Source organism: Zeugodacus cucurbitae, chromosome 5 (assembly GCF_028554725.1).
Source record: "Zeugodacus cucurbitae isolate PBARC_wt_2022May chromosome 5, idZeuCucr1.2, whole genome shotgun sequence".
Classification (NCBI taxonomy): domain Eukaryota; kingdom Metazoa; phylum Arthropoda; class Insecta; order Diptera; family Tephritidae; genus Zeugodacus; species Zeugodacus cucurbitae.
The window spans coordinates 58,448,719-58,474,892 of NC_071670.1; the positions used below are offsets into that span (position 1 = coordinate 58,448,719).

Consider the following 26,174-nt stretch of genomic DNA (forward strand, 5'->3'; position numbering starts at 1 on the left):
GAAGCAATACCGTTATTGCATATTGTGTTCAGTGTCACCCTCGTAGCTGCGCTCATCGTCCACCCACCCACTTGGCGAAAAAGTAAACAAATAAATTGCTAACAGTCACAGCAGTTGTTAGCATTGCAAAACTCATGCGCAACGGAATAAACACACATTTTTCGCCATTTGTTTTGAGTGCCTTTTGCATATGGATGTATGTCATCAGTTTTCCACTCAACGGGGCGCGCTCATTCAACAGTTGTGTTTGCCACTAGCCAACGCGGTTAGCGACGCTTTGAGTAAAATTTTATGAAAACATTTTCAGACAATTCAGTGCTTTTAAGAATTCACTACGGACAAGTTGTTGGCGCGTTTCAAAACGGTTTAACGCTAGTAATTTTATAAAAACAATATAATATTTACAACAAAAATGACAATGAACAAACGAGTGTTACTTAAATGTCATTGAACGCATTCTCAGAGAATTTTATTTTGTAGTTTCTGTTGGTCTAAGCGATTGCGAAAAATAGAAATTGAAAAGAATTATTAAAAAAAAAAAGTGTTGTTTACGAAAATAAAGTGCCAACCGTTAGTGATTTCTACAAAGTATATTTACTTAGCAGAGTATATTCAAATAAATACGAGTATGTTTGTATGAAAAGAGCAAAAAATCAAATGTATGTATGTCTTTTCAAAGTGCAGTGACAAAAACAATTTATATAATAGGCAAAATCATATTTTATCAATTTTAATGATTTTTCAAAAAAAATATTTTCTAAAATTAATAACTTAAAAATATATAAATATATTTTATTACATAAAAATTTCAAGAAAACATCGATTTTAAACTCCATTCGTTCAACAGAAAGCAATAAATACCAACAAACACACAAATATTCACCACAACTTTACAGTTGAGACTTCAAAACACTTCAGTGGAGTCCATTTATGTGCGCATTTCAGTGTAATCAAGTTATATTTTGCTTAGTGTTATATAAAATACAAATGAAATTTGATATGTGAAATATGATTTGCCAGCACAAACGACTGTGCTATGAGAATTCGGGAGAAAAATCGCACGATATGTTATACAATTTTATAATTAAAGACAAATGTGTTTAATGAGTGAAAATGTTGTTTTCTACACGTAAATATGTAAAAAAATTATTCATGAACGAAATCTATATTTGTAACAAGCTTTCGTTTTACACTCTCTGTTACAATATTTACAGCAGAAAAAAATTCGAGTTAAACAGTGTTGCCAAAACATTATTTCAATGAAATTTTATTGAATTAATTACTAGCTTTAGAATTGCCTATAAGGTGATTCAATATGGAAAGTTATTTTCGAAATCATTTTTGATAATGTGCCAGTTTTTGTGTATTGTTTTTTATATGAATGTGCGCAGCGACATCTTTCGGTGGCATGGATTTAAGTGTACTAGCTGAACCTCAGGCATATTAATATGTGTATATAAGCTATTGGTCATTGTGACCCTACGTTCATCAATCGGTTATATATTTTTTTTCATACATTTGTGTATTTTAGAAAAAACCAAAAATAATCCGAAGTTCCAAATGACACATTCTGCAAAGTCGTTGGTATTGGCATTATGATGTTGGTTATGTGTTCTTAATTGACTGCTACGAATTTATAAAGTTATTTTCAAAAAACCAATGATACCAAAATGTGAGTTAAAATAATAACGGGAATTTTCGTTTTTTTTTTATACTCTCGCAACCTGTTGCACAGAGTATAATAGTTTTGTTCACATAACGGTTGTTTGTGTCACCAAGAAATATAAGAGTTAGATATGGGGTTATATATACATAAATAATCAGGATGACGAGTGGATTTGAAATCCGGATGTCTGTCCGCCCGTCTGTCCGTCTGTCCGTCTGTCCATGCAAGCGATAACGTGAGTAAAAATCAAGATATCTCAATGAAATTTGGAACACATGTTCCTTGGCACCCTGAGGAGGTTGCTTTCGAAAATGAGCAAAATCGGTCCACTGCCACGCCCACAAAATGGCGGAAACCGAAAACCTATACAGTGTCATAACTAAGCCATAAATAAAGTTGTGATAATGAAATTTGGAACATAGGATCCCATTAGGGAGGGGCACATTTGGATGTAATTTTTTTGGGGAGGAGGGCGTGGTCCCGCCCTCAAATTGGGTTTTTGTACATATCTCGGAAACCAATAGAGCTATATAAACCAAACTTTTTGCAGTCGTTTTGTTTAGCCACTTCTTAGCACAGTCCAAAAATGAAAGAAATCGGATAATAACCACGCCCACCTCCCATACAAAGGTTAGGTTGAAAATTACTAAAAGTGGGTTAACTCACTAACGAAAAACGGCAGAAATACTAAATTTCACATAAGAAATGGCAGATGGAAGCTACACTCAGGTTTTTTTACAAAATGGAAAATGGGCGTGGCGTCGCCCACTTATGGGTCAAAAACCATATCTCAGGAACTACTCGACCGATTTCAATGAAACTTGGTTTGTAATAGTTTCCTTACATCTCAATGATATGTTGTGAAAATAGGCCAACCAGTTCGGTTCACAACCACGCCTACTTCCTATATACCAGAACTTTGAAGTGGATCTGAATCGTTAACATTACAATATATAAAGTAAGCACTAGTGAAGATATCGGTGCAGAACTTTGCACAAATACTATGTTTATAGTGTGGCAGCCCCATTCTAAAAATCGCCGAAATCGGACCATAGGTTTTTAAGGCCCCATATATCGAACACGAGGACCTCGGTGCTTCTAGTCTAATATTATGGTTTCCAACTTTCAATGGACTTTATACAATATATATGACGAATATGTGGGTCAAATTGTGTATTATATAATATAAATAAAGTTAAATAAATAAAGTGGGAGAGTATAAAATGTTCGGTTACACCCGAACTTAGCCCTCCCTTACTTGTTTTAATGTATATTTATTCATTACTGTTGTCGCCTTTAAAATAGTCTGCAATCGATATTATGCACTTTTGCCAGTCATTCTTCCAATCGCCGAAACACTACTCAAACTCGATTTTGGGATAGTTTGCGAATCTCTCCTCGATTTCTCGTATGGTTGTAAGTCGACGGCCTCTTAAGGTTCTCTATAATTTTGGAAAAATCACACGGAGTCATGTCTGACAAAAAAGAAATACAATATGACTCTCCATACCCGTGAAATTTTTAATATTACAATTCCCGTTATTTTTTGAACACATGACTTATTTTTAATATTTGATAGGCGTTAGAAATAGTTTCCGTTTAATTGTACAATCTAATGGATGCTGAATAACCATATTATCGGGATTTTATCCATATTAACGAATATTCTTGTATCTCAGACATTCAAAAAATAACACAGTCTATACATATTTGTCGTCTTTACTTAACCCTGATACTAACCCTTTTTTTACTTAAAGATTTTTTTCTTTAAGCAACCATCCTATACAATTCTGTTACGATTTTTTATGAATTCAGCTGTTTCCCCTTTGCATTCTTTTGTTTATAATTTATGCTACCTAAGCTTTTAAATTCACTCTTATTCTGCTTTCGTTCTCTTTCTATGTTTCTTTCCCATTTTACATACATTTTGCTCGAAATTGTACAAATTGAAATTACTTCCTAAACTATTTTCTATTAATATTTTATTCACTTGGAAATGTATGTGTCATTAATCCTTCGTACAATTAAACCCTTTAACGGATCCATCATTAAACATTAGATTGCTAAAATTAGATTGATAAACTACAGTGAAATCGAAAATGGATGAAGTATTGTGAAATTGAAACTGATGATTAGTTGTCCGTTGCCTACTTTTCAGCGCAATGATTAAACTTGACATGTAGTGTAGATCAAACTCCTAGGAGTACAATTAAAATCAGTCCAAATTAATAATCTCTTTAATGTCTATAAAAGGAAAGTAAACATTGGAAGTGACATGTTTATACTATACATACTCTGCTTCATTCTGCCTCTTCAGATGGATAAGATCATAGTCAAATATATTTAATTGCCTTAGCTTATCGGAATGAGCAGGTTAATGTTGCTGATGAAATATGTACATATGTTATCTGGCGAATATTCTGCGCTGTCCACATTTTGAATATTTTATCGTCTACAACTTTGCTTTCACCGTTTTTTTGTAAATTTAAGGTTTTTTTCACTTAGGACAGCCTCACCGTACGTATCCGAAAGCATTCGATGAGCTTCAGGCGCACTTTTCTTGGAATTAAAAAAGAAAAGCAAAATTTCCCGCAAATGTCGAGAATTCGGCTCAAAAAGTGACATTTTCAGTTGATAATAAGTTTGGGATGCAAACAGATCTCTACAAATATTCCGTTAGGTTAATGTTGACACAAATGTCCAAGATCGATATAAATCGATTTAATCGACCAGTGCTTGACCCTAGAGGCATCTATTGGAAAACGGCGGAAGCAAAGTTGTAGATTTTTTTGTAATAATTAAAAATAAAAATATGAAAAAAATGTAAATTAGACCTTTGGAAAAATTCCCGTTTTTTTTTGAATACACTAAAACTAAGTGTTAACAAATATGTCCATAAATGTCCACTTCCGAATTAACTATATATCCTTTCAGCAACCACTTTACCCTTACCTGAACGCCCTGTATGTTTCTGCATAGCATACAGAAAACAATTTTATCGGAAACGTGACAACGCTTATCTTTTTTCGTAACAATTTTAATATAGAGTCGGCATACTGAAAACGTAAAATTCTACCAAAATATATTTCACCATATATTTTTGTTGTTTACGCCTAACTGATTATTGTTATTTACCCCAAAACCGATTGCTGACGTTTTCAGCACAAACAGCGCTGCTCACTTGCACATTGCATTCGCTGTGTGCTCAACGGCAGATTTCAATACACACTCATGTGTATGAGTATGTGAATGGTGTACTGCCACCTTGGCGTATGCGGTTGCACGTGCACACGTACATTTCTTCCGCATTTCGCGGAGCATGTAAACTTGAATTCTGCAAGTATGGTTGTATGCGTTAGCGTGCGCTTTAGGCGCGCACGCTTTGTTGACTGAGGCAGCAAGTGCATTGGCTTATTTTGCTATTAGAACGAAATGCGGCGTATTTTCCAGCATTCTACTCGTAGTATGTACATGCGAGTAGTATTTCATGATGCAATGAAAGGTGTAGACACTTTTGTGTCAACGTGATGTTCTTTTGCAATTCTGCGGAATTCGCAATGAGAATGGCGGCGTGTATATGCAGTACATACATGCATATGTGCTCAAAATGCGCTCTCATTTCACCGTTGATATAGAGGATCGCCGGCATTCACAAGTGACCAAACGTGCTGATAAGCCGATTATAAAAAATATGGCGTCGCAAGTTAAGACATATTACTCACGAATAAGCTGGGTATTTTAACAAAAAGAACTGTACTTTTATGAAAAGTATGCAAAGAAAAGACACTTATAATACTGTATAAATCAGAGACCTTATTGTAGTCTCCAACCAACAGCTCTTTTCACCTATCTAGCTTTAGTTAGGTTAGATCAAGTGATAGATCTCCACGGCTGCAGAGAGTCTCACTTAAAGAGCTTGTACTCCAACACTCCTCTTGCTCCCAACGGATCGCCAAACCCCTCATAATGCGGACTCTATTACAAAGTTTAAGTCGGCTAATGTCCATTCCAGATACTTTGCTGGGTTGGCCGAAGATGTGCCTACCGAGGTGTTTTAACCTTAGTCTGGTGAATGCTAGACATTGAAAGAGGAAATTCCCGGTTGGTTCCTCTTCGCTTTCCTCCAAGCTGCTTTGGTAACTTGCGTCTGGCTTTATCCCTAATCACCTTTTCGCATGTGTACCTATTGGTTCGGCGAGTCGAAAGTTCCAAAGAAACAGTAGCTGGAAGTACCGTTTTCGGACCACCGCGGGTGAGAAAAACCTCACAACTGCGTTCGGCAAGCTCACGCGTAGTCAGTGTGTTCAGAGCTCTAGTAGGTGAACCACGGACAACGCATTCGCTTCCATTCCGATGTCAATGTTACTGCGGTACCCTCCCTTGCAAGCTGGTCCGCTTCCCAGTTTCCAGCGATTCAGCGGTGACCAAATACCCACACAAGTGGGTAGAAGATGTTATACACTCCCTAACTAATTTAAAGCGTACTGTCATCGAAGCCAAGACCAATATTGCCGCTCTGTCAGATTTATAAACAGCTTGTAGTTTCATGGGTCCAGTCCATAAAGCTTGTGTTTCTCAAATAAGTCGTGTATGTCGGACAATTTATGATAATTGTGGATCGCAGGAACAATCCTTATGAACTCTGACATAAATTGGACCAATCCTTGCTATCTAAAAAGTGAAAAAAACACATCGCCTTGAGATGTACCTTGTGTTATTCATTCCATCTTCAACACAGACTAAGTGATAAATAGTGGAAATCGGAGGAGAGTTTTTGTCAAATATTTCTAGTCTCACTCTGTTTTAATAGCTGGCATATTCAAATTCATAAATATATCTTCCTGAAAGTCTATTTTAGTGCAATAAAGCCGGTACAAATATATTTTGTCCTTCATGTGTAAGTTTATCAAGTTAACCCATTCGCAATGAGAAACATTTACCGCTATTGAATAGCTCGGAAAATAGACAATTCAAAGTTTTGCTTTCAAAAGTACACTGGCAACATGCAGAATAGAAAATAGTCAAAGCCGCAAAAGTAAGTCGAATAACAAAAAGTTTTGCTTTGCAGAGAAGCACTCTCAATTACAACTTATACAATCTAACAACCTTCCTGAAACCATTGAAGCAAAACTGAAATAAACCCAACGAACACACCCCCTAAAGCGTGCACCCACATGTTTACTTTTAAATAGCCACATACGGTTAACTGTATTTCTTGGTGTTGTTGGTGTGTATACGCACAGCCCACATTTCGTAGCGCACCCATAGTCGGGAAGCTGACATGCAAACTTTCTGCATAGATTCATGTTATAAATATTATCAATGCTCGTACGAAGGTAAAAGCTAGAGTTTCAATGCTCCACTCCTGCCGATTGATCTATAAATAGTACGAACAACCCCAACCCCAACCCTAACCACACTTTACAATGGTTGTCGACCGAGAATTCGCTAGTATAATGAACATATTGTACATATTGGCAGCGCGCATTGCTGGACACGCCGTGCGGCGACTGAGAGAGAGTACATGCGAGAGAAAGTTCATGTGCAAATGCCAACCAACGCGACCGAAGAACGTGCAGACATGTGTGGCGTGTACTTGGGACCCCTGTTGCACTGCTGACGCTCGCGCGTTGGCCGTTGGTGCCGGCCACATCACACAGCGCACACAACACGAAGAAAGGTGCCGTCGTTGTGATGTGCTGGCTTGGCATTGATGTTGGCGATGGCGTTGAAACGTGATTGTGCGATAACACATTTGCGAATAAAACAAATTGTTGCCGACGCTGGAGGCTCAGTCGTAGGAATAACGTCGCACAGCATTGTAAGGATTAAAAGGATAACGGATAACGCGAATCAATTTCGATCTCACAACTAGTGATATTTAATTTTTTTATATGGAAATATGCAAATTGCATTGATACTGAAAAGTGTGGTGAATAATTGTGTAAAAAATATAGAAAATATTAAAAACTAAAAATATATAAATTATAATTAATTTAAAAAAATTAAAAGTGTTTGATAAATATTTTTAATACAAACTAAAAACAATTAAAACAATTTTTTAAAAGTACTAAACACAAAGATACTGAAAAATGTTTTTTTATAAAAAAAACTATAAAAAAAAAATATTTTATCAAAAAAAATATTTTATGAAAATAAATATTTTATAAAAATCTTATAAAAATAAATATTTTATAAAAATAAATATTTTATAAAAAAAAAATTATTTTATAAAAAAAAAATATTTTATAAAAAAAAAAATATTTCATGAAAATAAATATTTTATAAAAATCTTATAAAAATAAATATTTTATAAAAATAAATATTTTATAAAAATAAATATTTTATAAAAAAAAAAATATTTTATAAAAAAAAAAATTTATAAAAATTTATATTTTTATACTGTGTTTTTCACATAAAAATAATAAATTAACTAAAAAAAACTTTTTTTATAGATCCAATAAAACATTGAATTGAAAAACAAAATATTTTAGTACAAAAAATATTAGTGAAAAGTACTAAAACGAATAGTTTTTATACCACAAAAGTGCAGTGCATTTTCCTAAAAGTGCTTTTTATTGAAGAAAAACTCTTAAAATAAGTGTAAGAAACTCAGTTCGTATTTAAAAAAAACACCAGTTTCAAAATGGAAGGCGAATCAACGGAATCTACACACAACACCAAAGTTTCGGACTCTGCATATTCGAACAGTTGCAGTAACTCGCAGTCACAGCGCAGGTATGATTGAATGAAAAAACAAATATTAAATTTATTACTATTAGATTATACAAACTATACAGTTATTTAAAAAACAGCCAGAGAAAATACTTTAATATTATTATCTCCTCTAAGTTGATCACAATTTCTTGCTCTTGGCAGTTGCAAGCCTTTCTTAAAGTCTATGCTATTGGTCTACAACTTTGCTTCCGTTTTCCGTTTTTTTTTTTTGTAAATTTAAGGCTTTATTGTATAAAAACGGTTCCAAATGTTCTTCAAAATATTGCCCGTCGCTAGCTACTACTTCTGACCATCTTTCTGGTAGCATCCATATTCCGTGGCGAAAGAACATTTCATCTTTCGAGTCGATCCAAGTATCAATCCAATTTTTGACTTCTTCATAAGAACTGAAGTGCTCGTTAGCTAGACCGTGTGCCATCGATCGGAACAAATGGTAGTCAGATGAAGCAACGTCTGGAGAATACGGCGGGTGGGGTAAGATCTCCCATTTCAGCGTCTCCAAATACTTTTTGATCACCTTTGCGACGTGAGGCTGAGCATTGTCATGCTGGAGAATAACTTCATCGTGTCTTTCCCCGTACTGTGGCCGTTTTTCTTTAGTGCTTGGCTCAAACGCATCAATTGCGTTCGGTATCGATCTCCTGTGATGTTTCACTTTGCTTTAGCAGCTCATAATATATCACCCCCAGCTGGTCCCACCAAATGGAGAGCATGACCTTGGCGCCGTGAATGTTCGGGTTTGCCGTCGACGTGGAGGCATGTCCAGGCTTTCCCCATGACTTTCTTCGCTTAGACTTATCGTAGTGGACCCATTTTTCGTCGCCAGTTACAATGCGATGTAAAAATTCCTTTCGGTTGTGCCTGCCTTTGAAGCAGCTGTTCACATGCAAAGAAGCGCCGTTCGACATCTCTTGGTTTCCTTGTTTCTGAATCATCCTCATGGCTTAGAGGCGTTTTGATATGACTTGCTGTGTCGCTTGCAACGATTCGGCCAATTCCTCTTGGGTTTGAAACGCATCTTAATCGAGTAATGCTTCCAATTCAGCATCTTCGAAAATCTTCTTCCTATTCAGCATCACCACCATGCTGGTCTTCGACTTCATAATCACCATTCCTTAAACCACCATACGTATCCGAAAGCATTCGATGAGCCTCAGCCGCACTTTTCTTGGAATTGAAAAAGAAAAGCAAAATTTCCCGCAAATGTCGAGAATTCGGCTCAAAAAGTGACATTTTCAGTTGAGAATAAGTTTGCGATGCAAACAGATCTCTACAAATATTTTGTTGGGTTAATGTTGACACAAATGTCCGAGATCGATACAAAAAAATCGATTTAATCAACCAGTGCTTGACCCTAGAGACATCTATTGGAAAACGGCGGAAGCAAAGTTGTAGACCTAATATATCCATCCTTTAATCGCTTTCATATGTTTCTGACTTGATCAACCTCAGCTTTATGAAAAGTTCCTCTAAATTACCTTCATTGAGATCACGTTCAAAAGCACTATCACTGTTATTTTCAAAGTTATTTGGATTTATCTCGAGATTCAAATGCAGGCAGATACACTTTAAAGTTTATAACACGTCTATATAAGGATCAATAATGCAATTGTCAAAAATACATGTGGTTCACGAAGAGTTCGTATCTCCTAATGATAATTCAAACTCTCCTTCAAAATATGCAGAATAAGTTTACTATTACTTTCATATGAGCATTTTTCCAATAGAGAGCAGCGATCAAAGATAGCGAGCAGAGAAGTGGTGGCGAATAGAAGATGCATTTTATAAGCATCTAAATGCCAAAGTCTTTGTTATCACACAACTCACGCGCAAACACGCTTCTCATGAGAATGGGAGTGTGAGAACATTCAAACACTATCACATTTATTTGCACTACTAACCACGTTTATCTAAATGCAGTTAGCTATGACTAACGACTCGCGCACACTTTTTGTTTTTGTTTTCGTTTTTCATAAACAGCATTGTATAACCACTAATCCGTAAGTCAACGCCAAACCCACAACAAAGTGCAGAAAACAACAAAGAATGTGTGTTGTTGCATGTGTTTTCCTCTCACATTAGTTTATGGCGTATCCAACTATAAAAACAATGATTGTTCTTGCTAAAAGCGAATTGTTAATTTTATATAAAACTGGAGACATGTACCAATAAACGTGACCGCTGACAGCGAACAGCCATTGAGTGGCTCAATTGAGTGGTTTTCTACTTTACAATGCAAATAGGTGAGAGAGGTGATTTTTAAATAGTGAATGAGAGTGGTCGTGCACCGGCATGGGTACATACTTTGTTTAAAACGCATTAGACTTGATGTAAATAGATGTATAATAGGTTGTTGCTCAATCTATGGAATGAAATTAATTCTTTTTCGCTTAAAATAAGTTGAAAATTAAGCATAATCTGGTCTACAGATTCTAAATACCAACCTATTTAGTAGAGGAAGCTTCTGAATTTCTACAAAAAGCCTTAAAATGACGATAACTGACCAGAAGTAGAGATCCATAGATCCTTTAAAGCTATTCGATTTTATTAGAGAAGCAGTCCGAATCGACCTAAACACTTGGTCTCGGGAAGATTAGGGACACATTCTTTGAATGCAAATTAACCTCAAAATCTCTCATCTTTACTAAGACAACCTACGAGTATTTCTAACTAACTCCAACCTTTCTACATTTGGATGCCCGAGAGACATTGCATCTCTAATTCTAGCACAGTCCGTTGAAAGGCAGTCTTTATATAAATGGTTTAATGGTTTAGAGAATCCATTATTCTCATACCGTTCTCCAGCGTACTGCAATCTTTCTAGGTAAGATTAGGTCAAGGGGTAGATCTCCGCAACTGCAGAGAGTTCCACTTAGATAGACTTTTGTGTCTTTTGTGACACTCGGATAATCCCGACGGATCACTAAGAACCTTTTGATTCGACAAAGCGCTTGGACTCTATTATAAAGTTCTTAATTCGGTTAATGTCGATTCCAGTCACTTCGCTGAGTTCGTCGAGGGTATGCCTACCGAGGTGCTTCAACCTAAGTCTAGCGAATGATGGAAATTGTAGGAATCTCACTAATAATGATTGTTGATACAATTTCAGAATTTAGATTCAGATTTAAGAATTTATCAAAAAATACAAAGATTTTCGATTCAATTAGATTATAAAGCACTGTTACTATGTCGATTTGATAACAAGAAGAAAATGCGTAATAATCGAATATTTGTATGATTGAATTTCATTTCCAGCGGCAGTTCGAAATCACGTCTAAGCGGTAGTCACTCATCTGGCAGCAGCGGCTATGGCGGCAAACCATCAACGCAGGCTAGCAGGTATGTAACCAAATCCAACAAATGACCTGAATCCTTTTCCAACTTCTGACGTCAATACAATACTAAATATCCCATTTTTTTCTTTTTGGTAATTTAATAATTTGTTTAGTAGCGACATGCATATTAAGCGCGTCAAAGATAAGACACGCAAGAAGAAGAAGTTAAAGAGTTCGGCACAAACGAATATTCTGGAAAATCAGGATGATGTCCCAAATACCAGTGAACCACAAATTGAGGAGCAAATCTCATTGGGCTGCGACAAGGCAATCGGTAATTTGATACTTTCGTGTAGCTCGTACGCAATTTCCAAAATTATTATATAAGTGCCTAGTGCAGAAAGAGAGGGCAATGATACATACGTTCATTAATCAATATTATTCTCATTAATTGTAGCACAATGCAGTCGCCAGAAGGAGAATAAAGAGACGTCATTATTGCTGGAGAAGGAGACAACCGAACAAACTAAATCGGAGATTTCATTGCAATTTCCCACACCATCACCGTTATCTAGTAAGTTCCTTGAAATAATTATGTTGATATATTAAATTAGTATTTTTGTGATATTTGGTACTTCGCTAAAGTCAAAACGCCTAAATGTAGGCAATAAGCTTAATTCATCATCATTGCAAATCATTTGCATTCGAAAAAATCAACGTATGGACCAGAATAGAAAATCTTGAGTCTAAAGTCAAAACGCCTAAATGTAGGCAATAAGAAATTTCAAAAGCCAATGAGTGCAGTCGAAACCTCTGGTGGGAGGTACTATCGTAGTATATCACTTGAGTTCGATGCATCGAGTAGATCAACGATCGAAGCGGTCCAGAAAAGAAAATCTGGAGTCCTATTTTTTATAATATTTAATTTATTTAATAATTAAAAAAAAAACAATTCTACTAAATTGCTATATTAGACTAGTTTTCTGGAACTTAAAATTATAAAATTCTAATCTGAATTATATTTTTTTTCAGCTACCACACAGCAAGGTGGTAAGTCTGAGAGAACCTGTGAATCGGCACCAGGGAAATTAGAAAGCTCTGGCAAGGCAGAAAAACTTAAGGAGGTAAGAAATTAGAATAAAACGGTATACAAAGAATAATCCGTATAGCTTGAGATTAAAGATCGTCGGTCTTTGAAGACTTGATCTTGATCATCTGGAGATTCCACTCTCTAGGAGAGTCCTATCTTTCGATAGTGATTTTGAAATTGCTTTAAGAAAAAATAAAATATTTACTGACAACTACAAATTTAATATTTTCTCAATTCTTCACTCATTAGGAGAGCTTCTGCTGCGTAATATCGATGCATGATGGCATCGTACTCTTCACAACGCCCAGCATTACCGATGTACTCGGTTTTCCACGCGATATGTGGTTGGGACGTTCGTTCATCGACTTCGTACATCCCAAGGATCGTGCCACATTCGCCAGTCAAATAACGACCGGCATACCAATTGCAGAATCACGCAATAGCGCACCGAAAGATGCGCGCAGCACGTTCTGCGTGATGTTACGTCGTTATCGCGGCTTAAAATCTGGTGGTTATGGCGTCATTGGACGTCCGGTGAGTTATGAACCCTTCCGTTTGGGACTGACATTCCGAGAGGCACCCGAGGAGGCGCGTCCGGACAACAATCTCGTATCGAATGGTACGAATATGTTGCTAGTCATATGCGCCACGCCCATCAAGAGCTCATATATAGGTATGTATACATGTTTGACTTGCTATTTACTGGCTCATTTGCATCAGCGTATTTTTTGGTAAATTCTCTTACAGTGCCAGATGAGATACTCTCGCACAAAAGCCCGAAATTCTCCATACGTCACACAGCGACGGGTTTAATCTCGCATGTGGACAGCGCCGCCGTGTCCACATTGGGCTATTTGCCACAAGATCTTATTGGACGTTCAATATTTGACTTTTATCATCCGGAAGATCTTATGGTGTTGAAGGAGATCTACGAAACTGTTATGAAGAAAGGACAGACAGCGGGCGCTTCGTTTTGTAGCAAACCCTATCGTTTTCTCATACAGAATGGTTGCTATATATTATTGGAAACAGAGTGGACTAGTTTTGTGAATCCGTGGTCGCGTAAACTGGAATTCGTAATAGGACACCATAGAGTGTTTCAAGGTAAGTTGAAGAAAATCACGCACTGTACATGCATAACAACTGCTTTCTACTAACTTTAGGACCCAAACTTTGTAATGTTTTTGATACGGCACCCACTAATAAGCCAAAGCTTTCCGACGAAGTACGTAGTCGGAATATGCGCATCAAAGACGAGATACTCAAACTACTGGAGGAGTCGATATCGCGACCGTCGGACACTGTAAAGCAGGAGGTATCGCGTCGTTGTCAAGCGTTAGCTTCCTTCATGGAGACACTAATGGACGAGGTGACGCGCACAGATCTGAAACTCGAGCTACCACATGAAAATGAGTTGACAGTCTCCGAACGAGATTCGGTGATGTTGGGCGAGATTTCGCCACACCATGATTACTACGATAGCAAGAGTTCGACGGAAACGCCGCCCAGCTACAATCAATTAAATTACAATGAGAATTTGCAGCGTTTTTTTAACAGCAAGCCTGTTACCGCGCCCGTCGAGGTCGACCCAATGAAGAACGAACAGTCCTACAGTATTTCGGCTGATGCACGTAACACGCTCAGTCCGGTGCAGTGTTTCGAAGGCAGCGGTGGTAGTGGGTCTTCAGGAAATTTTACATCCGGCAGCCACATACACATGAGTAGCATTACCAATACAAGCAACGCCGGTAACGGCACCTCATCAGGCAGCGCACAGTTGGTGACGTTAACCGAATCGCTATTAAATAAACACAACGACGAAATGGAGAAGTTCATGTTGAAGAAGCATCGCGAGGCACGCGGCCGTTGCGGCGAGAAGAGTAAGAAGGCAACCGAAAAGGTGATGGAGTATAGTGGACCGGGGCATGGTCTTAAGCGTGGCGGTTCACATTCGTGGGAGGGAGATGCCAACAAACCTAAGCATCAGCATACAAATGTAATGGACACGCAACGCGATTACGTGGATCACCACAATATGGCGACAAATTCAACTAACAAAGCGTACGGCACGCTACAAACCACACTGGGTGATACATCCTTTGCGGGTTCGTATGCGGCAGCCGGGCTTTCCTGCACGCGCAACGTCAATCTCTGGCCACCATTCTCGGTGGGCATCAACACTTCGCACACATCGCAGACGGTGGCCCAGAGTGGTTTCACACCACAACACAGCATCTTCCCGACATTCTATTACATACCAGCCACCGCAGCAGCTGCAGCAGCAGCCGCCACACAGACGCACGTCAAACCCAATCTGTCCGACATGCCGAGCACGTCGGCTCAGGCGCTGCCGCTGCAATATATGACAGGCGTTATGTATCCACATCCCTCACTCTTCTACACGCATCCGGCGACAGCAATGATGTACCAGCCCATGTCCTTCTCAAATATGGCCAATTCGTTGACCTTTTCGGATCAGGGCAGCAGCGCGAGCGCTTTCAAAACGGTTAGTATATAATATAAATATATTTTAATGGTAATTTATTCTAATTCCTCGTACAGAATCAACCTGTTATGTTGGCGCCGACGCCTACAAAGACTCAGGGCGCGTTCCACTCGATCACACCTGCGCAACTGCAACGTCCGTCGTCGCAAGCGACTTCGATAAAGGCCGAACCCGGTTCGAACATGGTAAGGGATTACGTTTTTAAATGCACAGTACAGTAGGGAATTTATTATTTATTTTATCTACGAAGGCGCCTTCGGATTCATCGAAAAAAGGTATTGCTGACTCACCAATTCCATCGGTTATCGGCGATTATGTGTCGGATCAACTCAATCCAAATGATCTGAAGGTGCGTAAGTCAATTACTTATAGTTTAAGTCGACATTTAGAGCAAGTAATTTATACCAATTCTGCGAACCTTGTTTTTTTCAAGACATGGATACATTTTAAGTAATTTAAATAGACGGGAACCGAACGGTAAGCTATCGTATCAGAACGAATGATATTTCAGTGAATAGCATAATGCACTTGCTCTTCTATTTTCCTAATTTTGAAGATGTCTCTACATCATCATTTGAATTTTAACCCTTATATCCCTCGATATTTCAAGAATCCGTTCAATGGGAAGCTTAAACATAATTTCGATAACCAAAAAAAATATTTCGGACAATTTTAATGCAAATCTTTCGCGGATAAAATGTGCGTGAAGTCTCTAAAAATTTTAATTATTGAATTTTGCAGCCCAACACCGATAGCAATGCCAACAGTGATGACATGGATGGTTCCAGTTTCTCGTCTTTTTATTCCTCCTTTATAAAAACCACCGACGGCTCGGACAGTCCACAAGAAAACGATAAAGAAGGAAAACATCGAAAATATAAGGTATGTTTACTGACTGACACTGAGAAAAAGAGAGTAATAAAGAGTCTGTTTAGTGACAACATAAAAACCCCAACAAAACCACTAAAAATCTAAAAAAAGATATACGACCTATAACACTTATATTCCCAAGCACACACAAAAGAATTCGCATGAGTCGTCATAATTTTCCACTAAAGCACAGTTAACCTCTCTCTGCTCTTGCAGGTACAAAACGACTCTAAATCGATGGAGAATGCAGAGGAAGACCAGACATTACATGGTGACGGTTAGATACACGTGAGTTGGTGAATTGCTCAACAACGTGATGACAAGTTTTGTGGCAACGTGACGATCAGTAAGCGGCAATTTTATTTACAAAAAACTATACCCATACAAATCCACTTTGGCACAACTTTGATACAAAGAAGTGTAAGTCAAGCAGACAAAATCACATTGGAATAATCTTCTTTTTTTAACTTATATTTCGACTTCTTCTGAATTTCAGATTAGCGCAAGTATTGTCGCTGGCATTATACAATTAAATGCTGAAAATCATAATTTGCGTTTCGCTACGTAACGTATTGTGACGACGCTATGGTTATGAACCCCATTTTTTTAAACGGACGTAGTCTTCATTATAAGACTTGTTTATGTACATAAGAATATACATATACAGAATTATATTAAAATTAAAAAAAAATATATTAAGGAAATTTACTCTGTTACGCAACAAAGTGAAATACAATAAAGACAGAATATATTTATTTAGAAAACAAAAAAAAAAGAACTTACTTATAGGCAACATTTAGCTTTTCATTTTCGTTTCTTTTTCGGCTTAGCGCTACCACGCTCCGATTTCTCCTTATCCGTGGATTTTTTAGCTGACTCCTTTGTTGTTTGGAATTGTTGCAAATCGGCACAAAACAGCACTGCTTGTGCCCAACCTGCATACGGTCCGTAAATGTTACGTAAATGACTTGCGATTTCTTCATAAATGCGCGGTGTCACCGTTTTCACTTTCGCCAATTGTTCGGGCATATAAACACTTTGTGCAACTTTATAAATATGTGTGTCAATGGGCACTGACTCCAAGTGACCCAGCGACATCAGACAAATGCAATCGGCCACTTTATAGCCAATACCAGGTAAGCGTACAAGTTCCTGACGTGCATCGGCGTAGGACATTTCACGCAACTTGTTAAACCATGATTCGCCACCAAACTCTACAATTTTCGCTACGGTCTGTGCAATAAATTTGGCACGATAGCCGAATTTGGCTTCGCGCAAATTGTTTTCTAACTAAAAAAGAAATTATTATTTTTTTATTTTGTTATAAAAATATAATATACAATGAAATACATACCTCCTTCTGATTTTCCTTTAATACTGCAAGCGTGGGAAAAGTAAATTCCTCGCGTTCATTGAAATGTCCAATGCTTTGACCATATTTTGAACAAAACCAGTCAATCATTGTTGAAATTCTTAAAGAAATATAATAAAAAATAAGACAAAAAATTAACCAAAACAATAAAAAAAGCATCTTTCAAGTCAACCTTTTAATGTGATTGTTTTGGCTGCATATAAATGATAATATATTTTCCAGCGGTTCCTGATCCAGCACACGCACAGCTTTAATATGTGGCGTTATGGTATCAAAGTGTTCATGAGCCGTGCGCCATTTAGCCATATTTTTGTTTAAATCAAAATCAAGGCGGAAGTAACGACGCAACAGTTCTTGATAATAGTCTGCTTTGTGTGTATTTGTAGTAGGCACATCCGGTGCTGGGAAAACTGTATATGAAACAGCCGAAGCGGTTTGTTTTAATTGCCAATATGCATTATAAGCTACTCCATGAAATAATGGTGAATCGACATCGCTCGAATTGTATTTCCGCCAGCTATAAAGGATTCATAGTTATTTGAAACATTAAAAGCTATTACTATGCAGTCTTACCGAAAACTCTGTCCACCCACTAAAGTAACTTCTAAATTTAGCTGATTGGCGGGTACTTCAATTTTCCCAACATAAGAAGAACACATTTTGAAATTGTTTTGGATGTAACTTCTTATTTTGCATTTAAATTTAAATTGTAGAATTTGATTGTACGCCATAAATAAAACAGCTGAGCGGGATTTATAAAACATATTGACGAAACGGTGTTGAGAAACGTGCAAATTAATCCATTATTTTAATGGTAGTAATAATTTTTATTAAAATTAAGAGATAAAAGTCACTAATGGAGAACAAATAAATCAACTTTTTAATAGATATTATTTTAGTAATAGCAAATATTATATTTTTCTCACTAATATTAAATATATTTATTTTTCGATTTGTATCAATGCTGGTTGTGGATGACCTTCTATTCTGAATTGACAACCACTTTTGACAGCTAATTCACAATAACAAAATAAGAAGAAGACAGATCGGTCGCAGTTTTTCACAATCCATTTCAGCAATCATACGTTTTTTGAGCTTCATTCAATTTGTTTGGGCTGTGGTGTGATTTTTCTGGCGCACACGCGTACAACAACATAAATTGTGGTTGGGATTTTATTTAGTGTTTTTGATAATGCAGTGTTAAATTACATAAATAAGAAGTTACCAAATTTTTAGTGTAAATTGCTTTTATCACATGTACACAATCGTTATGTGTATACAAGCATTTTGAAACGAATAAATTCATGCGCCATACAACCAAATACATATATTAATTTCGCAATATACTCACGAGTATTAATTAAATAAAGCAATAATTGAGCTATATAATATAATCCCTTCAATTACATTCATTGCATCAGTACCAACAATATCAATGCGCTGAGGGTAGTAAGTGAATTAGGTAAACACGGAAATCAACAAATAGAAACAATTGAATATTAAAGTGAAACAAAGAAAATACATCAATATAATTTACAGTGTGTGTGCGGGAAAAGAGTCAATCGTCATTTCGAGAGCGTGCTCTAAAGCGTATCAGCATTCGTTGAGCGAGTGGAACAGTGTCTAAATAAAAGTCATATTTATTAAATAAATTTTGATGGAGTTTGAAAATACGCAATTTATTGAAGCTGCTGCTGCAGCGTCTGCAACAACAAGCATTGCAAAAGGTAAGTCAGGAATTCCTGCGAAACATCTAAATACAAAATCTATCCACTCTTAACAAATTTCTCTGATTTATAATTTTAGATATACCTGCCTCCGAGCACATGCAATCCGGTTCCGGCCGCTTATTGCCCAATGGCAATGAATCGACGACAACTGCAGCCACACAATCAGCGTCCAACGCCACATTGGAGAATAAACAAAACCCCCCGAAAATGCAAAAACAGGCAATGTCTGCGGATGAACGAAATGCAACAAAACGATCTCTAGTCATACTGGCTGCGATCTTTGTAGCCAGCTTATTCGCAATGGGCTACGTATACATGATATTCCCCGAATTGAATGAGTAAGTAGTATATGCTATGTGTGGATGGGGTGATCACTTCAATGCCAATGATTATACAAATCGTGTATTGTTTGTTGGTGCTTTCGTTTTGTTGTGTTGTTATTTTTTATGCTTCCCACATATACAGCAATTGAAATACTTGTGTATGTGACGTATTCGTTGCTTTGTGCGGTGATTTGGTTTTTAACGACAATAAATTTAAGTATTTGAATAAATGAAGATTTCGTACATGTAATTCTTTGATATATCTATCTGATAATTTGATTGTATAATTTATAATTTGATATTAGAATTAATCTCTATCGCTTAAAACTTATTTAATGATTTATAATGTAATAACTCTGCCGCATCCGTGTTAGAAATTTGTTTTGTTTAAAGTTCATTCATATTGTTACTAAATACATGGGAGACGAGATAACGCGGAATTGATTAAAACATAAAGTGTCTGGAAAAAACGAAAGTGAATGATTTAAATGCGAAAATTAGAAATGTTTGTTTTTGTACTTTGGTTTAGGTAATTTAGTTTATTATATATTTAGTAAATACATATGTAGATTTTCACAGCTGTTAGGGAATTCTATTTTAAAAACATATGTTCATGCATAATAGTGTTTATGTCAATTCTAAGTTTAAAGGAAACATTTTAAATGTTTTATTATGTAAAAATAATGAATTAAACTGGCTTAACAATATAAATATGAATAATTAGAAAAATGATGCTAAAGATTATTATTAACAAAAAATTGTTACCAACGACATCATAAGTAGACTTGATTGCAATTAAGACACTAATTTGTTCTAAAGTTAAAGTTCACACGAGCCATTGCAATCACATGACATGTTTCAAAATCAAATATATAACGATAGCTTAAATTTCAACTATTAGAGCAAAATTCAAATTACATGGCGTCACGTTTTCTTACCATGCAATCGCAATCTACAATTTCGTTATACAAATTACATTCGTTACAGTTCTAGTCTGCCAACTTAAATTACCACTTGCCAGCGTGAATATCGTAATGTTATTAGCTTATATGTATTTGTATTTACGTTGTAATTTTTCATGCCACAATTCTGACACTTCACGAAAATAATTAATAACAAGTTTAGATAAATATAAATCCGTATAAAGGGCAAAAGTCCAGTTAAAATTCGTAACGAGAGTTAAACAAATGTATATCACCTTCAAAATTTATAACAACAAATAATGTACCAACAAAATTATAATAATCTGCTGTCGTAAAATATTATATTTGGCACTCAATTATCTTTAAAGTGTTGTATTCAAAAATGCTTAGTATCAAGTTCAGCTGCTATAGCATGCATGCCATACATACAAACAAATGTTTTAATATTATTTATTTATTTTTTAATATGCTTTGTTAGTGTACACAGTGGGTACACGTTCGCTGTGCAATTTTACGGTTCTGCTTTCAATTTTGTCACATGCGATACATTTTGAATTCCGCTCACACTGTTCTTTTGTGTATAGCAATGTATTTTTAATAAATTTGTGTTGTTTTTTTTTTTTTTTGTTTTTGCAGATCGGAAAAGCAGCACATTAAGATACCGCGTGACATTCAAGACGCTAAAATGTTAGCCAAGGTTCTGGATCGTTACAAGGACATGTATTACTTTGAAGTGATGTTTGGCGTCGTTACTGCTTATGTATTGTATCCTTTTTTAAAAATTGAATATGCCTGCAAAAGGTTGGATGAAAAGTCAAGAAGTACAAGTATCCCGCGCTGTGATGCTTGTTTGTATGCGATGCTTATACTATGTATATGTATGTATGTATGTTTGTAGCGTTATATAGACACGTGTGCATATCTCAAAATATCGCTACAGTCGATTTGTATATACATATATATAATTATCGGTACTAATATACACATTCCAAAGCATTGAGGGTTAGTGGGGAGCTTTTATTCAGACTTTGTGTACATTTCGAACCAATGTGCATACACCACTATTGAAGTGGGATGGTGTATGCTTTATAATGTTTATTAGATGATCAAACATTTAAATAATGTTCTTAGAATTCATATAATAGCGTATAATTCTAATCTGAGGCGTTTAATTTGAAAACTTTCCACAGTTCATACAATCAGTATTTGAAATATTTGCAGAATTTGAACATACCAATGAGAAGGAAATTTTTTGGCTGTCATATTTATGTGATTAATAGCATTAGTATTGTATTCAGTGGGGAGCTGCATATTTACATTTAGTATTTGTGTATATTCTTAGTCACACAAGCCTTCGTGACGTCCAAACTTCAGTCTAAGATCTTAATTTGTATTAGATCCCCTTCAGTCAATCAACAAAGTTGCATAATCTCGCTTTAATAATGAAGATTCACAAATTGTCTATACATACAAACGGTAAAAACGGAATGATTACGTGTACTTTCACCGTGTCGTATAGCATACATACTTACATATATATGTACGCACATGCATTTATATAAGCGTGCAAAATTTTTTATAAATCAAGCGTAACAAGAGTCATTGTATTTAATACATATATATATATATATTTTTTTTTTTTTTCAATATTTTTATGTCGCTGCGTCGCCGCAAAGCGACTGCGGCCAATAAACCGAAAGGCACATGTCGTCAGCTAAGCAACGGAAAGTAACAACCTTGACCCAATTTCAATCTTACTAGGTACATTTGTCGTCTATATTTATGTCGCGTTCGACTTCACTATGGCGTGCCTTCACTAATGCTATTGTTTAATACATATTTCATTTTCCTTTTCAAGCGCTTTCCTCTAATACCAAACACTAAAAATTTCAAAGGTATGCCGGTATGTATGCGTGAGTGCAGGTATATAAAGCAAATACCTTTTCTGTGCACAGCACGACGGAAGCGCTCGTTGAGTATGTCTTTCATATGAAAGCGCATGTGCGCATGCGTAAAGACACATTTCAATATGTTAGTCAGTTAGGCGCCACAAAAGTCGTAGAGATAATACCTTTTGGTAACATTAGGGTAAACATGAGAATTGGAAAATCTCCAATGACACAATAGTTAGACAAATACAGAACACGCGCAGTCTATCTCAGTGAATCTGTTGTGTATAACCGCTTTTAACCGTCTGTGTCCACGAACTGTTATCTCCCTCCTCACTATCTTTGAATGGATAATTATCACATAATAGATAATTTCTCATTTGAAATGTAGGTTGAAGATGATATTTTTTTTAATTTTTTATGGATCAAAGGTTTATATTTATATAATGTGACATTTAGAGAGGTCCACATAATCATGATTTTTGGTTATACAAATATACAAATTTCGGTTATACAATAAATCGATGCGTAGTGAAAGGTTATTTAAATGGAAAAGACTTTCGGAATATTTTTTTTTTATCTTTAATCCGAATCGAAATTTGTATAACAGTATATAATAACAATGTTTTACACTAAATTTTTCTTTATTTAAAATTATTCAAAAATTGTTACGTCGCAGACAAGAGAAACATCTTTTCAGGCACATACCCATATAAAAGCTATATACTAATTATTTACGCAAAAAGGTATGTTGTTGTTGTATCGTTTTTTAGTGATCAAATACGTGATCTTCAGTATGATATATAAAGCTGAATAATTACACTATACAACAGTCGGCTGGGTATTGAACCGAACTTACTTTTTCCCGTCCGCTCTTCGATTTTTAAAGTTAGCCTCCAAAATGGAAATATTTGAACTCGAAGCTCGAAAAAGTGCTTATTAAAAAATAATATGATTAATTACAGGATTTATAATTACTAAAAATCCAAGATATGGATACAATCCAAATTTTCTTCTTAATTCAGTGGTGTATAAAATGATTGGGTCAAACTTATATGACAGAATATTTCGATTTTGAAAATTTTTTTTTTCGAAAATCAAAGAACGCCCTTCTTTACCTATGTCTCAAACTCCCGGATAATTTATATTTGGTCCAATACCCAGAAAAAAGTCGATTTTGTCGTATAGTGTTACGATAATTCGCGTAGTCATCAATTGTAGTCAATTCATTGTAGTCATCCACTGTAAATTCAAATATGCCATGTATGCCTACATACATATAATTGCATAAAAAATTTATTATTTATAGCTTGATTACACTTTAACATCCAAAGCACACTTGTGCTTGATTAGTATGAGAACTCGGAAAATATTTGAAATATGTAAATTACCCTGGGAAATGTATTTTGATTGAGTATGCAAACTACAGAATAAACAAAAGAAATCAATGTGATTCTAGCAAAAATGCCGGTGCTAATTTCACGATCTGGAAGTCGTCGGAGTTTTTCGAAAGATTTTTTATTTTTTTTTTTATTTTATAGACTCGGTGAATTTTTTACTGCATTTATTAATATAAAATATTCTTATTATATTATTTTTATATACAACACTGTTTTCCTTAACTAATATTCTCAATCTCCGAACGCAGCCTACAAACCTTTGCCATTCCAGGATCACTATTCCTATCCATACTCTTAGGATTCCTCTACAAGTTTCCCATCGCACTCTTTCTCATCTGCTTCTGTTCATCATTGGGCGCTACGCTGTGCTACAGCCTCTCGAATTTGGTGGGTCGCCGGCTGATACGCCATTTCTGGCCGAAGAAGACAAACGAATGGTCCAAACATGTGGAGAAGCATCGCGACAGCCTCTTCAACTATATGCTCTTCCTGCGCATGACACCCATTTTGCCGAATTGGTTCATCAACTTGGCATCGCCAGTCATTGGTGTGCCCGTGTACACGTTCGCCTTGGGCACCTTCTTCGGCGTGGCACCACCATCGATTGTCGCCATACAAGCGGGCAAGACATTGCAGAAGATGAGCAGCTCCAGTGACGCGTTCTCATGGACTTCAATGGGTTTGCTATCGGTTTGTGCATTGATCTCACTGCTGCCGGGTTTGCTGAAGAACAAGCTGAAAAAGAAGGTCGAGTAAGGGGTGGCGGCGTCAGCTGTGAGAACGGGGATTGGTTTACTAAACGGCGGGGTCAGTGCGACTAACTGGAGTGGAGGCGAGTGCGTGATTTTAGGTTATTGGTTGATTGTCGTTTATTTTAAGTGCGTGCGTTAAGAGATAAGAAAATGTTTAAAAAAAAAAACAAAAAACAAAAGCAAAATGGCATTGTAAATTCGAACGTAGTTGCACGTGTGTATGTATATTTTTTATTTCTTTTTTTTTTTTTGTTAGAATAATATTAGCGCTATGTACAAGCTAGGAATTCACGTATGCCTACACATGGGTACACACAAAATAATTGAAATGCTACAATTTATTGCCTATTTGCCTTGTACGTGTATGTGCAAATGTATGTATGTATGTATATATATATTATTCCAATAATAATTTAAGCGGCTACAAATTGTAAGTTAGTTAAATTTTAATTTAAATTATTTATTAGCAAACTCTAGCACTTAAATAGATTTGCAGTATTCCAATTACTTTGTCTTTTCCCCTTTAAACGTTTAAATAACGAATTGCTCTAGTTTATTTATACTATATTCCATATATGCTATGCTTAAAATCTCTTTCCAAATAATTTCACTTTTTTTTTGCATTAGAAAATGTATTAATAAAAAAGACATGCTCGCAAGCTTGTCGTCACATGAAATGATTTTCCTAAATACAACATTTTTATTAAATTTAAGTGTCAATATAAATTAAGTAACCCAATGGTATGCAATATGTGTAAATGTTAATAGATAATTAAACACGAATTGGTCTAAGTACACTTTTAAAATTGCCATAAATGCATAAAATCGGATTGTGGATCGACCGAACATATTTTTTTTTGAAATTCTTTTCAACACTTCCAAAAGTTGTACTAGAGACCGGAAATGATTATTTAATGTTTCATTAAAACGGTATAAGTGATTTGCTAATGTATTAAAAACACCATAATACTAGTATGTATATGTATGTATAATTATATAGTTGCAAATTATTCCACAAAATAAAATAGAATTTTGAAAAAGCATAATTTCTTTTGTTGTTGTTTAACAATTGCTCGCGATTTGGGTGTGGTTGACTGAAAATAATAATCACATATAATAATTGAACTATTTAGACAAACATAACCTAACATTCGGTAAACATACTTTCATATATGGACTCCTCAGTGATAATGCAAGTAATATGTTTTTTGTTGTTGTAGCTCGGTTACTTAGAACTTACTTAGTACATTCCGATCCAAACGGCGGTAGATCGTCGAAAGGGCAGTCCTTATCCGGATAAAATCCGGGTCAGTTCTGTTAACGTTGTTGTTGTTTTTGTAGTAACGGTTATCTATTCCTGCCGGAAAGGAAAGCATAAATCTAATTGTCGTCGAGGTCATCTAACGGGAGGCCCAGGAAGTTCCATTAAGGTAGAATCGGCTGCTTTAGGAATCGGATTATTACGAACCGACTGTCGTGGTTGCTAAAAATCTAAAACTTACCGACCCAAACAGATTTAGATCGCCGAGGTAACAGCTCTTGGTCGGAAAAATGATACCGTGTCAATTCCGGTATCGCAGAACCGGCTGTTGTGGGGATTGTCGTGGTTTCTATTGCGATCGTGCCAGTCTAATTCTTGT

The 26,174-nt window shown here is 36.0% G+C and overlaps 4 protein-coding genes and 1 long non-coding RNA gene across 11 annotated transcripts in view; 2 read left to right on the forward strand and 3 right to left on the reverse strand.

Moving 5' to 3' along the window:
• LOC105210044 (uncharacterized) overlaps positions 1-17,061 on the reverse strand; it is a 71,615-nt gene extending 54,554 nt beyond the window's left edge. The window contains exon 1 of the mRNA XM_054231292.1: positions 16,929-17,061. The gene's annotated coding sequence lies outside the window, so the exon portion shown is untranslated. The remainder of the gene's footprint in view (positions 1-16,928) is intronic.
• Positions 307-16,920, forward strand: LOC105209991 (period circadian protein). Of its 6 annotated transcripts, none has more exons than XM_029038841.2 (14): positions 307-659; positions 8,122-8,404; positions 11,660-11,743; positions 11,853-12,013; positions 12,137-12,253; positions 12,712-12,803; positions 13,019-13,442; positions 13,517-13,873; positions 13,933-15,275; positions 15,332-15,460; positions 15,526-15,624; positions 16,017-16,157; positions 16,362-16,565; positions 16,642-16,777. In XM_029038841.2, exons 2-13 carry the CDS (start codon positions 8,313-8,315, stop codon positions 16,425-16,427), a joined length of 3,105 nt encoding a protein of 1,034 aa, XP_028894674.2. In that variant the 5' UTR covers positions 307-659; positions 8,122-8,312; the 3' UTR covers positions 16,428-16,565; positions 16,642-16,777.
• Positions 16,841-18,287, reverse strand: LOC105209992 (N-glycosylase/DNA lyase). Its single transcript, XM_011180703.3, has 4 exons — positions 18,091-18,287; positions 17,690-18,034; positions 17,500-17,617; positions 16,841-17,435 (listed from the first exon to the last, which is right to left on the reverse strand). The coding sequence occupies exons 1-4, from the start codon at positions 18,279-18,281 to the stop codon at positions 16,950-16,952; spliced, it is 1,140 nt and encodes a 379-aa protein (XP_011179005.3). The 5' UTR covers positions 18,282-18,287; the 3' UTR covers positions 16,841-16,949.
• Positions 18,288-18,565: 278 nt separating this feature from the next.
• Positions 18,566-25,580, forward strand: LOC105209990 (transmembrane protein 41 homolog). 2 transcript variants are annotated; one of them, XM_011180701.3, is made up of 5 exons: positions 18,566-18,979; positions 19,057-19,244; positions 19,324-19,585; positions 21,130-21,258; positions 24,031-25,580. In XM_011180701.3, exons 2-5 carry the CDS (start codon positions 19,175-19,177, stop codon positions 24,536-24,538), a joined length of 969 nt encoding a protein of 322 aa, XP_011179003.1. In that variant the 5' UTR covers positions 18,566-18,979; positions 19,057-19,174; the 3' UTR covers positions 24,539-25,580. The 2 variants fall into 2 exon arrangements, with proteins under 2 accessions (XP_011179003.1, XP_028894704.1); XM_029038871.2 differs by having other exon boundaries at positions 18,566-19,244.
• Positions 23,373-24,035, reverse strand: LOC128922019 (uncharacterized). The gene is made up of 2 exons (XR_008471290.1): positions 23,810-24,035; positions 23,373-23,726 (listed from the first exon to the last, which is right to left on the reverse strand). It is a non-coding gene; the product is annotated as an uncharacterized LOC128922019 (long non-coding RNA).
• Positions 25,581-26,174: the final 594 nt, after the last annotated feature.

Bases quoted from the DNA above. Each gene is read 5' to 3' on its own strand.
- LOC105209990 (XM_029038871.2), top strand. From the start codon at position 19,175: ATGGAGTTTGAAAATACGCAATTTATTGAAGCTGCTGCTGCAGCGTCT. The intron at 19,245-19,323 runs GTAAGTCAGGAA...TTATAATTTTAG, and splicing joins AACAACAAGCATTGCAAAAG to ATATACCTGCCTCCGAGCAC. The intron at 21,259-24,030 runs GTATCCTTTTTT...CTCCGAACGCAG, and splicing joins GTCGTTACTGCTTATGTATT to CCTACAAACCTTTGCCATTC.
- LOC105209992 (XM_011180703.3), bottom strand. From the start codon at position 18,281: ATGTTTTATAAATCCCGCTCAGCTGTTTTATTTATGGCGTACAATCAA. The intron at 18,035-18,090 runs GTAAGACTGCAT...AATCCTTTATAG, and splicing joins GTGGGTGGACAGAGTTTTCG to CTGGCGGAAATACAATTCGA. The intron at 17,618-17,689 runs GTTGACTTGAAA...TATTTCTTTAAG, and splicing joins CAAAACAATCACATTAAAAG to AATTTCAACAATGATTGACT.
- LOC105209991 (XM_029038841.2), top strand. From the start codon at position 8,313: ATGGAAGGCGAATCAACGGAATCTACACACAACACCAAAGTTTCGGAC. The intron at 11,744-11,852 runs GTATGTAACCAA...TAATTTGTTTAG, and splicing joins CCATCAACGCAGGCTAGCAG to TAGCGACATGCATATTAAGC. The intron at 15,276-15,331 runs GTTAGTATATAA...TTCCTCGTACAG, and splicing joins GCGCGAGCGCTTTCAAAACG to AATCAACCTGTTATGTTGGC.